At 44.7% G+C, this 17,902-nt stretch overlaps 1 protein-coding gene across 1 annotated transcript in view; it reads left to right on the forward strand.

Moving 5' to 3' along the window:
- best2 (bestrophin 2) overlaps nt 1-17,464 on the forward strand; it is a 30,650-nt gene extending 13,186 nt beyond the window's left edge. Inside the window, exons 5-9 of the mRNA XM_068020814.1 lie at nt 1,336-1,413; nt 4,548-4,700; nt 5,769-5,849; nt 6,862-7,052; nt 16,444-17,464. Coding sequence (XP_067876915.1) covers nt 1,336-1,413; nt 4,548-4,700; nt 5,769-5,849; nt 6,862-7,052; nt 16,444-17,464 — 1,524 coding nt within the window. The remainder of the gene's footprint in view (nt 1-1,335; nt 1,414-4,547; nt 4,701-5,768; nt 5,850-6,861; nt 7,053-16,443) is intronic.
- The last annotated feature ends 438 nt before the right edge of the window (nt 17,465-17,902 follow it).

Below are 17,902 nucleotides of genomic sequence, written 5' to 3' on the forward strand. Positions count from 1 at the left end.
CCACAACAGAAAAACCTGGCGATGGAGAATCGTCCTCCTGCTTTTCACTGATATTCTCTACATCCTTGTGCTCAGTTCCCTCCATGGCCTCACACCCCCACTCTCTATCTCCGTCACATCCTGCAGCCTCACAACCCTCCGAGATCTCTGCGCTTTTCCAATTCTGGACTCTTGCGCATCCCAGATTTTCATCGCTCCACCTTTGGTGGCCTTACTTTCGGCTGCTGAGGCCCTAAGCTCTGAATTCCCTCCCTGAACCTCTCTACCTCTCTCTCTCCTCCTTTAAGTCGCTCCTTAAAATCTACCTCTTCGGCCAAAATTGTGGTCATCTGTCCTAATCGTCCATTCATAGGAATATGAGAACAGGAGTCAGCTATTTAGCCCCTGGAGCCTGTTCTGCCATTCAATGAGATCATGGCTGATCTGTAACCTAACTCCATATACCCACCTTTGTCCCACATCCCTTAATATCTTTGGATAACAAAAATTTACCAATTTCTGTTTTAAAATTAACGATTATTGTTTGTGGAAGAAAGTTCCAAACTTCTACTGCCCTTTGTGTGCAGATGTGTTTCCTAATTTCATTCCTGAAAGGTCTGGCTCTAATTTTTAGACTATACCCTCTAGTCCTAGACTCCCAACCAGCAGAAATAGTTTCTCTCTATCCTATCTGTTTCCCTTTAATCTATTGAAAACTTTGATCACATCACTCCTTAACCTTCCCAATTCCAGGGAATACAACCCTAGTTTGTGTGATCTCTCCTTGTAATTTAACCCTTGGAGCCCAGGTATTATTCTGGTAAATCGACATTGTGGCTCGGTGTCAGATTTTTGTTTCATTACGCTTTTGAGAAACACTTGGAACCTTTTTACTATGTTAAAGGCGCTAGATAAATGCAAAAAATGTTGTTGTTGACTGAAAAGCGGGCTGCCAATTTGCCGCTGCCCAAGATGAATTTATACCCAAGGGACTTTGTTATTAAAAAGGAACAAGCCAGATTAACTGCAGCTAACTATCCACTGTACTGCAGGCGACCCACGAGCAATTCCACGGGAGATCCACTAGTAACCGAAGAATAATGTGAAGCTTAAAATAATGACTGCAATTCGTTTTTTTTTAAATTACTGATGTGATCCTAATTACAGACTGTCGCCCTCACTACAGATCTGTTCCTTAGGAGTGCAGTGTGTTACCGTTGCTGTAATTCGCATATCTGTACTTCATTTGTTATCTCTTTCCTGCATTATTCACTTTTTATATTGAGAAATATTATTACCAGCCACCTTTTAATATTGTACTTTTTGTTCCCTGTTTAATTTTTTTTTGTCATTCAGGAGCTGAATACTTTTCGAGCAAAGTGCAGCCTTCTCTTTCACTATGACTGGATCAGTATCCCGCTGGTGTACACACAGGTAAAGGTTTTTCTTTGTGTAAAAAGTTTTGACCGTTACAATACTTGCCGACGGTTCTTTCTCCAGCCTCACCATGGTGGCTTGGCAAAGAGTAGCCGAACCTCCTAAACTAGGAGCGTCCCAGATTTGACCCCCTTGACCTCTGCTGGTCTCGTTGATCTTAGCCAAGGTGGCAGTAGAGAGGCTACAATTGGCCTCAGTACGTTATGGTTCAGGAGTGGAAAAAGCGCCAGGGTTTCTACTCCTGATCCCCATCCTAACGGCTCATTATTGGAAATGCGTGTGTGTGGATGACAGACGGGGACAGTTTTAGGTTTGGGTATGACGCTCCTTTTGGTTGAACATCTTGTTGATATTCCCTTTACTGTTAGCACACAAATAATAGCTACATGGGCACAGTACTGGAGGATGGCTGGCATTTGTGGACTTATCCCTAATGAGGAATTGGTATCTGCAGGGCATGAGGGGATAAATGGTAAAAGAAACCCCTTCTACGATGCCAGTGGCACAAGCCACAACCACTGGTGAATAATGTTTAAACATATTGTCTTTCTTTTTAATATCCCTCCCAGCCAAACATCTCTCTTTCAATAAGGGAGCAACATACATTCATTCATTCAAACATTCATTCACTCTTTCTCTCTTACTTTTTCTCTTTTTTTCTCTCTCTCTTTAATCCATGATCATTTTAGAAAAAACAACCTTGTCTTCAAACCCTCTAACAACTAGATCTCGGTGCTCATTTCCTCATGTTCCTCGTGTAATCAATTCCAAAGTAGCAATGTCTGGCAGGGCCTTCTTCCCAAATGCAGGGTGCCAGTGGCACAATGAGTCCAGATTAAATCCGGCCCATAAATGGGTTAAAGCTATCCCCTACAATAATTATAGAAGTCGTCTTGTTATGTGAACAGTGAATGCTGCTAGCTTCCTTTGGGAACCACTTTGCATCAGTAATTATGTGTGTGGAAACTAAATTTACTACAGAGAAAGCCAGCATTAGCTGGTGCATCAACTGTGTGGTGGCTCCAACTCCCTTGCATTGTAGTTCCTTGACTGACAGTCGCTCTTTGCAAAATATTAGCCTGACAATCCTTCCTCAGTACGTTTTAAAAACTAGCCATTTTTAGGCTTCTGTTGTGGCTCATTTGGTTAAGGCATCAAGTCACAGATCAGCAAGATCCCAGAGTCAATTCCTTCTCTTAATTTAGTTCATCTCATTTAGGGTTGGGGTGGGGGTGCTACAGCTGACTTTGGTTTCTATGCGTTAGGTAGGAGAACCTCCACATGCATTTATATAGCACCTTTAACTTGATAAAACATCAGGAGGTGCTACCCTGGAAACAAAATTTGGCACCGAGCCACATAAGGCAATATTTGGGCAGGTGACCAAAAGCTTAGTCAAAGAGGTAGTTTTTAGGGAAGTGTTATGACCAGGTGAGGAAGGGTTCTTGGGCTCCCCCTTTCGCCCCTTCTCTAGTTTGACCGCAAGAGGGTTTATCCTTTTTCAACACAGTGATTGAACTGACCACCTCAGTGAGCACCTGCTCCAGTTCCTCTAATATCATTGCAAAAGAACCAGACTGGTTTTCTTGAGTTTAAACAAGAAAGATGTAAGTTTATTATCCTTAACACTCTAAACCGGTTAATATTACTAAAACACGCTACGCATCCACGCTCACATTCACATGAGAGACACACACAAAAATAGATTACAGAAGGAAACGGGGTGGGTGGTTTGAGTAGAGTTGGAAATAAATGGAATTTAAATACAGTTCAGCAGTCCCAGAGTTCTTAGTTGAAATTGTAGTCCTGACGTCCTTGCTGGGCCACGTGCATGGTTGCAGGCTTGCTTCTCAGGTTTTGGAAGGCAGAAGAGGGGGTTTTGACCCTTGTATCCTAGTTGTTGGTTGTGGTGGTCTGTAGACTGGACTTTACCAGCTGTAGCTGAGGCTTCTCTGGATCTTTACTAGAGAGGGAGAGAGAGAGAGAGTGCTGCTGTCTCGATGGCTTACAGTTACTGTCTGCTGTCTGAGTCACAACTCACAATCTCCCAAAGTTGCACAAGCAGTCACATGACATGACCACCTCTTTGTGTTTTAATGTGATTCTTCTGGAATGTTCTCTGAAATTCAAGGCTCTCCCCTCAGCCTCTCCTGCCACACTTGGTGGAGGTGTTGGCTCTTCTAGAGAACCAGACAGGTTCGCATTGATAAGGCCATCTCAGGTAATTGAATCAGAGAGCACCCCATTGTTCTGGCTAGGTTGAGTCAATCATGTTTGTCTCCAGTCTGTTCTGTTGATGATTCATGTGCAAATTGCCGTGGTCATCTTGGCTGTGAGCTTTTCTTTTTAAAAAGTTATTTGTCACAATTTCCAGTAAAAGTCTCAGGCAAAGTTCCAATCGATTAAATTAATATTTCCCATTTGGCATGTGGGGTTTTCATTACAGGAGTGTCTTAAAGGTGGAGAAGTTTGGGGGGGGGGTGGAATTCCAGAACTTAGGGGCCCAGGCAGCTATGGTGGTGCCCCTGATCATTATCAAGTGACCTCCGCTGGCACTGCATGTCTATGGCTGGACAAGTCTCAGCTCTGTCCTATTGTTGAATAGTCCACCAAGACTTGATATCAAGGTCAGTGCATGCAGAATGGTTATTGGAGTGAGGAACAAGAGGGTGCTGGTAGCTTGTAGAACTGCATCCCAGCAAAGCACCAACATCAGTGGGAGCAAAGGAGACAACATTACAATGGTGGCCCATTATATTACATTTCTCTATGAAAGGGGGAGACATGGTTTTGTATTGATGTTGATTTTTCTAGCTCCCAGATGCTTAGTTGCACTGCTATAAGCTGCTGAGCACAGGCCATGTGCTTCCTTTTAAAACACGATGGGCCAAGTGGCCTCTTTCCGTGCCGTAAACTTCCTCTGATTCTATAATTCTAAGGAGGGAGAGAGGCCCTGGCTGGTACCTCTAACAAGTCAGTTTTGGAGCAGCATTAATGGTGCTGTGGGATTTGGTCACCTGTCCCTCAGATGTTTCCATGCGACCTGCAACTAAAGAACAGGAAGATGATGTAGAAAACTGGATGTCTTTACTTGCCAGTGTGCTGATCATATGTCCCCTCTCTCTCCACAGGTTGTCACCATTGCAGTGTACAGTTTCTTCATGACCTGCCTGATTGGACGACAGTTTCTTGATCCTGCCCAAGGCTATGCAGGGCACGACATTGACTTGTATGTCCCCGTGTTTACCCTGCTACAGTTCTTCTTCTACGCCGGTTGGCTGAAGGTAAGTCCAGCACTGTAAGAATGTGCAGCAATTGTGCTTCAGCGTACCTTCAATGAACGTGAATCCAACTGTTCCAAATCTCTCGGTCCTGTAGCGTCATGCACACTTACTTTCAGAGCCTGGTTTACTGGCACTGCAATATGGAAGATTGTTAACTCACTTGGTAGAGCCCTCTCCTTGGAGGCAGGCGGCTGTGGGTTCAAGCATCATGCCGATGTATTTATCTTGCCAGTTGACTGTGAAGTTTGATTACTATAATCTTTCCGCATGTTGGTCAATTATGTCATGGTATCCATTGGACTATGGTTCAGTGATTAGCAGCACTGAAGTGGGAAATCGAAATATCTGTCCTTGGCGGGTCCCATATCATATTCACTGTCTAATCTCACTTAGCTTAAGGAATCTTCCTGTAAATACCAGTATGTACTAAGATGATCTATTTTACTGGTCATGACTAACTGGTGCTGTACAACCTTTTAATTTGCTCAAGCTGGTGGTGAATTTGATTCAGATCTTGTGGATAAAATGTGTTTGATACTGGGGGAGGCACACCTTTCATTTGTGAACAGTGTACAAGAAAAAGCTAACTACCCTTTATTGTATAAGGATTCTTCTCTGCTATCTAGTGTCTTAGCAATGCTGCTATGGCCAATATTGCTCTGAGCTTTCCTTAGCTCTCCTAAGCTGCCAATGTGCTATCCTACCTCTTCCTCATGTCACTTATCACATTGTCCCCTAGTCTGAAAACATTTTCCCCCAATACATCAAAACTGTGGAATACAGTCTTTCTTTCCTGCTATAGCGTGTGTGTCACCGTACCATTAATCCATGATATACCTGGTCTTCTCTTTCACTCGTTTCAACTTTAATGTCCCGGCATTTATAAATCTTGCTCTTTCACCTAGGTTCCCCCATTCAAGAATCAAATGCACGAATGCACTCTGTAATTGTACTGGAACACATTTTCCAAAAGAGTTCATTTCCCTTCCTGGGTTGATGCAATGAATACAGGTCAAGTTGTAGGTCAAGAAGTGACTGTGTTATTGAAGGTACAATGTCTGATTACAGGTAGCAGAACAACTAATAAATCCCTTTGGAGAAGATGATGATGATTTTGAAACAAATCGTTTGATCGATCGGAACTTTCAGGTAATGACTGCTTCACACAAAAAGACCTTGGGTGACATAGTGACAGTGCTGATGGTACCTCAGCGGTCTTCACTTCCTCAGTGCTCTACAAGATACCAGAGCACAAGCACTCAAGTTCTTCTATTACTGTTTGTTTGATCCTTTTTAAGAAGAAAAATAGTGGACAACTGCGTTGCCCAGTCTGGTACCGAGCCACACAGACTGCAAAAGTTTCTCCAATCGATTCCCTGATCTATGCTGAGCTCTGCTAAGATGGAACAGGGATGTTAGAATTGGGTCTTGTGTGTGATTATATGTGTTGTATGTGAGTCCCTTGAATCGAGGATGACATCTGCCAGGCTTCTTGATTTGTGTGTCCTCAGACCAATCCTGGAGCTACACGTCTTTGGGCAGAGAGGACAAGAGTGGCCCTGAGGAAGTTGGGGGTGTTCTCAAGCCAGGGTCCCGCTCTCTCTCTCCTTCCACTTTTGTCACTTCTCCGCAGCAAATCATGCGGTCAGTTTCCGACTATGTTGCAGCTTCTTGCATAGGGCACTGCCACCCGCTACTGCTTGCAGCATGTTACTCCCAGGCACTCATACCAATTTGCCCCCTTTCCAATGAGGCCTTCAGCGTGTCCTTAAAAACCTTGTGTACAGGGTCTATGAAAGTTTAAGAGGCAGGCTTGTGATCTAACTGGAAAATGTGCACATGTGAACAACAGGAGAGGAGAGGATAAGGTGCTGCCTCCGATTCTCTTTGTCAACTAGTCTACCAACATCCTGTCTTAACTTGTGCACGATGAATGGCCACCTGTGTAAGGTAATGAAGAGTTGCTGGTCCCCGTGGATCCATACACCAGCCCGCGTTCTCAGTTAGGAGAGGAGGCAAGAAACCTGGGCAGGGCAGGAAAAAAAAGCAAAATCTTTTGTAACTGCATCTCCTCTTCCCCAACCCCTGTCCTCCCCAAAGTCTCTCCTAAGCATTCCTTGACTGAGTTACTCTTGTTGAGTTGGCTGTCCCTTTTTTGCAGGGTTGCATTGACTGTAGTTGTGACTGTTGCATTCAGGTGTCAATGATGGCTGTTGATGACATGTATCAGGATTTGCCACTTATGGAAAAGGATCGATACTGGAATGAGTCCAATCCCCGTCCCCCATACACTGCCGCCACCGTGTTTGTGCTGCAGAAACCATCCTTTCAGGGTTCCACGTTCGACATGACGTGAGTTGTTACAACTTTATAATACTGCATTACCGAGCAGGCGCGATTACAGAGGAACGGGAAAATCTACCTTTTCAAGCTTTGTGCACTTAATCAAGCCATTGTCCATTTAATGTGGTTGAAAGCACTGACAGTGAAGAAATCTTTCTGGATAATGAAGCAAGGCTTGCCTTTAGATAGCGCCTTTCGTGACCTCAAGATGTCCCAAAGTGTTTACGATCAATAAAGGGGTAGTCACTGTTGCTTAAGAAGTGCAGCATCCAATTTGCATTGCCTTTTCTTGTCTTGTGACGTTAAAGAATCTTTAACATGTGTCCACATTATGGTTAGTCCCAATGTTAGGGAATGCTTTAATATCTGAGGCTGTTAGCTGAAACCTAATATCCTTTAGGTGACAGAGGTAAAAAAAAACATCACACCAGTACAGTAAGAACATTGAAGTACACTGTTAAGGCAAAGTAAGGGGAGCTTTGGGTCATTTCGCCCATGCTGTCTCTGCTTAACATTGGAATGCAGAAGGTGAGAAAGTGGCCTGGGTGACAGGGCTAGCAAGGATCAAATATCAAGTGAGGGGTTCCACATCGGACGGATATGTGTCAGTCATAGCTCGGTTAGTAGCACTTTTGCCACCGAGTCAGAAGGTTGAGCGTTCAAGTCCGACTCGAGAGACTCGAGCACAAAAAATCAAGGCTGGCACTCTGGTGCAGTACTGAGGGATGGCTGCACTGTCGGAGATGCCGTTTTTCCGATGGATAGACGTTAAAGATCCCATGGCACTCTTCAGGGGAAGAGCACGGGAGTTATCCCCGGTGTCCTGGCCAAGATTTATCCCACAATCAAGATCACCAAAAGAGATTGTGTGGTCGTTATCACATTGCTGTTTACTATGAGCAAATTGCCTGCTGCATTGCCTACAACAGTGATAACACTTCAGAAAGTACTTCATTGGCTGTAAAGTGCTTTGGGACATCCTATGCTTATGAAAGAAGCTATATAAATGCAAATTTTTTAAAGCACAGATTGAGCTTTGCCACAGCAGCATATTCATTACTAGCCGGGAGCTGTGCTGGTCAATTGTGCTTTGGCAAACTGCACTTTAAAATTTCACTTATTTCTTGCCAGCTCTGAAAATAAATTCTGGGACATGTAGAAAGAGCTGGGTGGATGGTGACTTAGAACCATAGAAAAATTATGGCACAGAAGGAGACCATTCAGCCCATCGTGTCCGTGCCAGTAGAAAAAATTAGCCGCCCAATCTAATCCGACCTTTCAGCACCTGTTCCATAGCCTTGCCGGTTACAGCACTTCAGGTGCATGTCCAGATACCTATTAAAAGAATTGAGGGTTTCTGCCTCCACCACCGATCTGGGCAGTGAATTCCAGACACTCCCCACCCTCTGGGTGAAAATGTTTTTCCTCATGTCCCCTTTAATCCTTCTACCAATCACCTTAAATCTGTGCGCCCTGGTAATTGATCTCTCCACTAGGGGAAACAGGTCCTTCCTGTCCACTCTATCTAGGCCCCTCATAATCTTGTACACCTCAATTAAGTCACCCCTCAGCCTACTCGGTTCCAGGGAAAACAACCCTAGCCAATCCAATCTTTCCTCCTGGTTGCAACTTTCAAGCTCTGGCAACATTCTTGTAAATCTCCTCTGTACTCTCTCCAGGACAGTTACGTCCTTTCTGTAATGTGGTGACCAGAACTGTACGCAATACTCCAGCTGTGGCCTAACCAGCGTTTTATACAGTTCCAACATGACAACCCTGCTTTTGAATTCTATACCTCAGCCAATAAAGGAAAGCATTCCATATGCCTTCTTCACCACTCTATCTACCTGTCCTGCCACCTTCAGGGACCTGTGGACATGCACTCCAAGGTCTCTCACTTCTTCTGCCCCTCTCAGTGTTCTCCTGTTTATTGTGTATTCCTTTGCTTTATTTGCCCTCCCCAAATGCATTACCTCACTTTTCTCTGGATTGAATTCCATTTGCCACTTTTCCGCCCTCTCAACCAAACCATTGATATCATTCTGCAGTCTACGGCTATTCTCTTCACTATTAACTACACGGGCAATTTTTCTGTCATCAGCAAACTTCCCAATCATGCCTCCCATATTTAAGTCCAAATCATTAATATATACCACAAACAGTAAGGGACCCAACACTGATCCCTGTGGAACGCCACTGGAAACAGCTTTCCATTCGCAAAAACATCTGTCGACTACTACCCTTTGTTTCCTGTCACTGAGCCAATTTTGGATCCAACCTGACACATTCTCCTGTACCCCTTGGGCTTTCATTTTACTGAGCAGTTTGCCATGTGGGACCTTGTCAAATGCCTTACTAAAATCCATGTAGGCCACACCCACTACACGACCCTTGTCATGCTAGGCCCCCACCTGCCAAGAATGAGACACATTAATTTTGTCATGAACATTGATTTTAAACTGTTACTGGAGTGAAGAAAGGACTTGTTAAACAGATCAGCCATGGCTGGAAAAGACATGTGTTTGGAAGGACAAAGCAGCTATTCCCTGACACATTCAACTCACAATTAACTTTTGATCAACAAACATAATCTTTTGAGGGTGGGGGAGCTCGCATTCCAGGTTGACTGCTAAGATGGCCGAAAACACAAACGGACATGGTCAAACCAGCTAGTCACATGACTAACCTGCTGGGCAACCTGAGTTTTTTGAATTTGTACAAACAGTTTAGGCAGAAAGTCTGTTTGCTCCTGGACTGAGAAGCTCTCTCAGCTGTCTGCTCCCATCTCTTTCCCACAAGCCTCTGAATCCACATGAACCCCAAGAGAGAAAAGTCTCCTACAGCGAACAGGGTTTAAGAATATTGGGCCCCAACAAAAAGCAAGATCAATCTATAATCAATGATTTTACAGTGAGCTCAAAGAACCGTAACAACAACTCTTCAGTCATTGCCTCAAACCTTTCCACTTTATTTTTCTTCTCTTTTCTGTCTCTATTTGCATGTGTGTATTGCGTATGCATGCTAGCGTGGGTGCTTTGTGTATCTGTAGGCGTTAACTGAATTAGAGTTTAAGTTTAATAAATTTCAACATTTCTTCTTTAAACCTAAGAAAGCCTGTTTGTGCTGGTTTATTTGCCTTATAATTGGAAAGCGGTGAACAAGGATTCACCAAGGGGGAGCTAAAAGCACAGCATGTTTAAAATTAAATCCTGTTACAGAAAGACCAGGTGAAGGCTGAGAGGGACCCCTAGACACCTTTCTCACCTGGTTGTAACAAAAATTTGGGTGCTACCGTCCTGGATTTTACCCACAAACGAGAGAAATTGGAAGTGGGAAGCCAAATTGTTTCCAATCAAAAAAGAGCAAGATTTCAATACAGGTTTTCTTTTGGTTGTGTGTGATTGAATACTACCATGTCTGCAACTGAAGCTAGCAGCCCTCCAAGCCAGGGTGAAGTAACTTGGGATGTTAAAAGCACTGTCTATGGAGGAGTTGAGGAAAATGGCTGAGCAGTGTGGGATCACTGTACGTGGCAAAGCTAGGAAGTCTGAACTCTTAAGGCGAGTGGCCAACCATTTTCCCCTTGAACCTGAAGAAGCAGAAACAGGGTTACAAGCAGACCCAGACAGGGTATTGTTAGCAAAGATACAATTGGAACAGAGGAAACTTGAATTTGAGGAGAGGGAGAGAGAAAGAATATTCTGGAAGGAGTGCAGAGAGAGAGTTGAAGCGGCTTGAATTAACTAGGGGGTGACAGAGTAACCCCAGTGAAAGCATGGCCAATATGGAGGAGCGTAATTCAGGGCTGGGTACAAAATTATTAAAACTAGCTCAACTAATTCCAAAATTCAGCGAAGAGGATGTAGAAACATTTTTTGGGCCTTTGAGAAACTGGCAAGCCAGCTAAAATGGCCAGCTGAGACCTGGCCTCTTTTACTACAAAGCAAGCTAACTGGAAAAGCCCAAATTGTGAACTGACCAAAAATGCTATCCGTGGGGCATATGAGTTAGTACCTGAAGCCTATCGCCAAAAGTTTAGAACCCTCAAGAAGCAAGCTAATCAGACCTATCTGGAGTTTGAAAGAAGTAAGCAGCTGGCTTTTGACCAGTGGTTGAGGGCTGTTAAAGTACAGCTCAGCTATGAGAATCTCAGAGAAGTAATTCTGTTAGAGGAATTTAAACACTCTCTCCCACTCTCCATAAAGGCCCATGTAGAGGAGCAGCGGCTCCAGAGAGCCCGGCAAGTGGCCGATCTGGCCGTTGAATTTGTTTTAATTTGTAAGTCGGTTTCCCAGGGGAGAGTGTTTCCTAGTTGCCCCCACAAATCCGAAAGGGACAAAGTGTGGGAGAGAAAGGAAAGCAGGAGACACAGTGGGCCCTCCTCTAGCCAAAAAGGAAGGTGCTGTGAGCAAGAATGAGACCCGGAGACCTGTGTGTTTCCATTGTAATAAAGCAGGGCATTTACGAGCTGATTGCTGGAAACTAAAGGGAAAACCTGCAGGGTTAATCAGGGCACAATCGCTCAGTGAAGTTGGGACTCTGATAGAAAGCATGGCAGAATAAGCTGTGGCTTTAACTGCAATAAGAGGGAGACCCAGGATGTATACTGCTGCAAGTGCAGGAAAATTTAATAGGGTTCCTGAGGGTTATCAGGGTTTGTCTCTGAAGGGAGAGTAACCCCATACCCCTCAAGTGGGGCAAGCAAGCCCATAATAATTCTCAGTGACAGAGGCCATTAGATCCTTTTTATTGGGAAAAGCCCTGACCTTTCCCCCCAGAGTGTGCAGTGAACACCAGAATGGTGAATGGTATTGGAGGGCAGTGTATGCCTGTATCTGTACACTGCGTGCAGCTGGAGTGCGACCTAGTTTTAGGACCAGTCACCATAGAGATTGTCCCTAGTTTGCCTGTGGATGGGGTTGACCTGCGCCTAGGTAATGATCTGGCGGGGGTGAAGGTGGTAGCCCCCCCCCCCACCCCAGTAGAGAAAGAAAGACCGCAGGAGGTCAGAGAAACAGGGCAGTGGCGGGAGACGGTCCCCTCAGTTTCCCTGAATGTGTAGTGGATCAGGCCATGATCAAAGCAGCGCCCCCAGAGGAGACTGCATTGGCACTGCAGGCAGATGACCAGGTCTGTCTGTCTGAGACTTTCTTGTGACCTAGGGAATGAATTAAATGGATTTTCCCCTCGGTGAGGCTCAGCGAGCCGACCCAGTAATGCGAGAGTTAGCACAGGCTGCCCAGTCTGACAGTGAAGCAGAGGGAGTTGCTGATTGCTACTATTTAAAGAATGAGGTACTGATGAGGAAATGGAGTTCTCCTCACAGACCTGAGAGCAAGGAGTGGACAGTAGTTCATCAGTTAGTGGTGCCGCAGAGGTACCGGAGAGATATTTTAAGAAGGGCCCAGAAAATACAGTGGCTGTACATGCCGATATATGAAAGACTAAAGCCTGCATAAGACAGCGGTTTGACTGGCCAAAACTCCCCAAAGATGTGGTGGAATACTGCAGGAGTTGCCACATGTGCCAGGTTGAGGGGAAACTCCAACCTACAGTGAAACCTGCACCCCTAAGTCCTGTACCGGTGTTAGGAGGACCCTCCAGCAGAGGGCTGGTGAGACCCCCGCTGAGAACAAAAGGGGATAGGCAGGCACAAGGCTGGCAAAGGTTTAGAAAGAGAAGGGACAGGTTAAAGGAAGTCTGGGAGGAATCCCAGATGAAAACCCCTCATTGTCTGGTCAACCAACCCCAAAAAATGTGAAAAGTTAGACCCCACATCCTCCTATGTAAATGCAGATACTAGAAGCACCCCACCAGAGTTGCTAACAGCATACAGAAACCTGCAGAGACAAAGACAGACCTCTAGGGAGCAGAGAAACCATGAGAAACCTAGTCGAAGTGCCACAGGGGAGTGCAGTAGAGTCTGCACAAATACCTGCAGTCAGGAGTGTCCTCTGGGACAAAGGGGAGAGTAGCAAAGAATCCTCCCCCATAGTCAGAAAAAAAGTGAACCACCCATCCCCGGAAGTCAAAAGCCTTTGCACAACTCAGCAAAAGTGGCACAGTGGCGCAGTGGTTAGCACTGCAGCCTCACAGCTCCAGGGACCCGGGTTCAATTCTGGGTACTGCCTGTGTGGAGTTTGCAAGTTCTCCCTGTGTCTGCGTGGGTTTTCTCCGTGTGCTCTGGTTTCCTCCCACAAGCCAAAAGACTTGCAGGTTGGTAGGTAAATTGGCCATTATAAATTGTCACTAGTATAAGTAGGTGGTAGGGAAATATAGGGACGGGTGGGGATGTTTGGTAGGAATGTGGGATTAGTGTAGGATTAGTCTAAATGGGTGGTTGATGGTCGGCACAGACTCGGTGGGCCGAAGGGCCTGTTTCAGTGCTGTATCTCTAATCAAAAAACACTGAGTGTGTTCAGGATAGACCCGCCCATTACTGACTTATTAAAAAAAAATTACCTCAGCAGAAACACCGACCCTTGGCAGCCATGGAAATGGGCAAACGGAAAATAAACTTCCCCAAAAAAAGAACCACATGCTTATTGGGATGCCTAAAAGGGGGCAATTAAAGCATTACCGGCACCAAAAGAAGACAGGCTGTAATAAGTTTTAGGATTTATGAATGAATGAGAGAAATGCATGTTTTTTTCTGTATCTTACATTTTTCTCGCAACCCTTTTAATGAAATACACTTTTCACAAATTGCATTTCATTCCGCTGGGTGTGGAGATGTCATGCTAGGCCCCCACCTGCCAAGAATGAGACACATTAAAATCCACGTTCATGGCAAAATTAAACTGTTACTGGAGTGAAGAAAGGACTTGTTAAATAGATCAGCCGCGGCTGGAAAAGACATTTGCATATTAACAGACAGTGTTTGGAAGGACAAAGCAGCCATTCCCTGATACATTCAACCCACAATGAACTTTTGATTAACAGACATTGAAGGTGGGAACTTGCATTCCAGGTTGACTGCTAAGATGGCCAAAAACACAAACGGACATGGTCAAACCAGCTAGTCACATGACTAACCTGCTGGGCAACCTTAATTTTTTTGAATTTGTACGAACAGTTTGGGCAGAAAGTCTCTTTGCTCCTGGACTGAGAAGATCTCTCTCCTGTCTGCTCCCATCTCTTTCTCACAAGCCTCTTAATCCACTGAAGACACATGAACTCCAAGAGAGAAAAGTCTCCTACAGCGAACGAGGTTTAAGAATACTGGGCCCCAACAAAAAGCAATATCTATCTACAATCAAGGACTCTACAGTGAGCTCGAAGAACCATAACAACAACTCTTCAGATATTGCCTCAAACCTTTCCACTTCATTTATCTTCTGCTCTTTTCTGTCTCTATTTGCACGTGTGTAATGCAAATGCATGCTAGCTTGGGCGCGTCGTGTATCCGTAGGCGTCAACCGAATTAGAGTTTAAGTTTGAGTTTAATAAATTTCAACTTTTCTTCTTTAAACCTAAGAAAGCCTGTTTGTGCTGGTTTCTTTGCCTTATAATTGGAAAGTGGTGAACAAGGATTCACCAAGGGGGTGCTAAAAACAGTGTTTAAAATTAAACCCCATTACAGTAAGACCAAGTGAAGGGTGAGAGGGACCCCTAGACACCTTTCTCACCTGGTCATAACACCATCAATCCTCCCTGTTACTTCCTCATAAAACTCAATTAAGTTAGTAAGACATGACCTTCCCTTAACAAGTCCATACAGACTATCCCTGATTAATCCCTGCCTTTCTAAGGAAGGGATTAAAATGGAATAGTGTAGGTCAGATGGTTTCACAGGTCGGCGCAACATCGAGGGCCGAAGGGCCTGTACTGCGCTGTAATGTTCTAAAAAAAAAAATTCTAATTCTAAGTGGCAGTTTACCCTGTCCCTCAGAATTGATTCTAATAATTTACCCACCACCGAGGTCAGACTGACCGGCACATATTAATTTGGCCTATCCCTCGCACCCTTTTTAAACAATGGTACAACATTCACAGACCTCCAATCATCTGGTACCTCGCCTGTATCTAGTGAGGATTTGAATATGATCCTCAGTGCATCCACTATTTCCACCCTGGCTTCCTTTAACAATCTGGGATGCAATCCATCTGGTCCTGGCAATTTATCCACTTTCAAGGATGTCAGACCGTCTAGTACTTCCTCTCTCATTATGCTTATCGTATCTAATAATTCACATTCCTCCTCTTTGACTACAATGTCTGCATCATCCCTCTCCTTTGTGAAGACAGAGACAAAAATCTCATTAAGAACCCTGCCCACATCTTCTGCATCCACGCATAAGTTCCCTTGTACATCTCTGATGGGCCCTACCCTTTCCTTAGTTATCCTCTTGCTCCTTATGTACTGATAAAATATCTTCAGGTTTTCCTTGATTTTACCTGCCAATAATTTTCATGTCCTCTGTTTGCTTTTCTAATTTCCTTTTTTACTTCACCCCTATACTCCTCTAGAGTTTCTAAAGTATTAAGATATTTGTGATCGTCATAAGCTTTCTTTTTCTGCTTTAACTTACTGTGTAAGCTTTTAGATAAGCAGGGGGCTCTAGATTTGGCAGTAGCACCCTTAATCTGTGGGGACATGTCTACACTGTGCCCGCAGTATCTCGCTTGTGAATGCTTCCCACTGATTTGCCACTGATTTTCCTCCAAGTAGCTGTATCCAGTCCACTTTTGCCAGCTCAGCACTCAGTTTTGTAAAATTTGCCTTCCCCCAATTTAGAATCTTTGTTCCTGTTTATCTTTGTCCTTTTCCATGATTATGCTAAAACTAACTGTATTGTGGTCACTATCTCCAAAATGGTCAACCTGTTACTTCATCCACTTGCCCAGCTTCATTATCGAAGACTAAATCTAGAATTTTGCCCCCTCTCATTGGGCCTATTACATGCTGGCTAAAAAAGTTCTCGAACTCAATGCTGTGTGTTTTGGTTTAACTCCCTAAAGTTAAAACATCTTGTTATCCCTACAAACGATAATCCTTCAAGCAAACCACTGTATGACTAGAGATAAAATATTGGTTATCTATCAACCTTAAAACTACAAGCCATTAGAATGTTTCCTTCAAATTGTTTTTCAAAAAGTGTGGACCTATTTTATCTGGTGTGAATTGTGAATAAGTGTGCTATTGAGTGCCAAAAACAAGAGCCCATCTGCCTGCTCAGTTGGGTGTTGGACTGTTCAGAGTAGGAGGTTCTGCAGCAAACATTCCGCCCGCCAACCAAAAAACTGCCAGTGGGATCTTGCTGTGTGCCCGTCCGCTGCCACATATGCCTAATTGAGGCATTGTGCTTCTCGGGTAACACTGTATGCAAAGTGCTTTGATATAAGGAGCAATGAGTCTTTCTAACTTGGCTCCCAATTTTAACTCTCATAAAAATTCTAGGATTTCAAAAGATGACATGCATTTTCAACCAATGGAAGACATTGAGGAGAATTTGGAAGGAGGCAATCGGCACCATGTCCCGCTGTTCAGCCGCCTATTGCCCGGTGGTCCATCGCCAGCCAGCTTCCACAGCAACATTGCACGGAGCAGCCGGCCATTCCAGTTGCTGAAACGGAGGAACAGCGTGTCATCCGATGCATCCATGTACAGCTGCCTGTGCCAAGACACCCAGTCCACCGTGTGTTCCTGCTGTACATACAATGACCACAAGCCTCTGACCAAGATTCATTTCCTCTCTGAGAACTCCGAGCTGGAAAGAAAAGAGACTGAGGCCGAAACAAACAGCTTGAACTTCAGCGAGCAGACCAGTGAAGAGAAGGTGCCAGATTCGGAGTTCCAAGGTTTCGGAAGGGAAGTGAGCAACTGCAAAGATGGACTTTTAGATACCCCCATTAAAGATGGTGATGCCACCTTGGAAGCTGATCCTCACAGTTTGCCGATGATCTCATCCATTAATATTTCTGGGGAAGGCATTCCACATGGAGGGGATTTGGTATTTTCATATGATCCACACATTAACCAGTTTGAATCTTCCGAAGACCATGACTGCAGAATCCAGTCCCCTTTAGTGACTCAACCTGTGCAGAAGTCCCCTGATCACAGCTACCCAACAATGGAAACCATTCCAGTAACTTTCCCGGCAAAAACTCCAGGTTCGCCTCTTCTGTCCTGCAACAGCAACACTCCACTTTCAGCGGATACCAGCTTTGTAGAGACCTGTACCTACCGAGTAACGTACGGTCTTCAGCGTCCAGTGGTTGGAGGGAAGTCGGAGCCTCGGTTACTGCCTCTCTCTCCTGCAGAGGAGGAACCTGGTGAAAAGTCCGAGTGGTCCAGAACGACAAAGCGGTCTCTCCGTGCGGACGGTGCGGAGGATGAGAGCACGCCCTTGCACATCTCGGAGCCGCTGTGCGTTAACGGCAGAGAGCCCGTCCATTCGAAAACCCCCTCCCGGCTGTGAAGGAGAAAGGAGGGACCAGATATTGTCTGAACTTTAAAAAAAAAACTGTGAAGAAAAGCTTACTTAGCTGCTTGTTGCATCTGTAACTGCTGTCGTATTCAGCACCCTGTGGGAGCAGACTTTCTCCTCTTTGCACATTACGGATTCAAATGCAGAACGTGTCATGTTGTCTTTTTTGTAAAGCTTAAAAGCTAAAATTCTTGCGGTTTGCACAAATGATTTTAAAAACGATTTTAGAAAGTCCATTTCCATTTTGGGGGGGGGGGGGAGTGGGGGGCGCGGGGTGGTTGGTTTTGCTTCCATGTAAAAGTACAATATTAGGCTCGGGTCGTGTCTACCAGATCCCAGTGAAGAACTGAAATGTCTTTCTCTTTACACTTACTGAGGGGCTGCATAGTTGCTACCCATCTCTATAAGCTTTTGTAGTGCTGAACACCC

The sequence above is a fragment of the Heterodontus francisci genome, chromosome 43 (genome assembly GCF_036365525.1).
Source record: "Heterodontus francisci isolate sHetFra1 chromosome 43, sHetFra1.hap1, whole genome shotgun sequence".
Lineage (NCBI taxonomy): Eukaryota > Metazoa > Chordata > Chondrichthyes > Heterodontiformes > Heterodontidae > Heterodontus > Heterodontus francisci.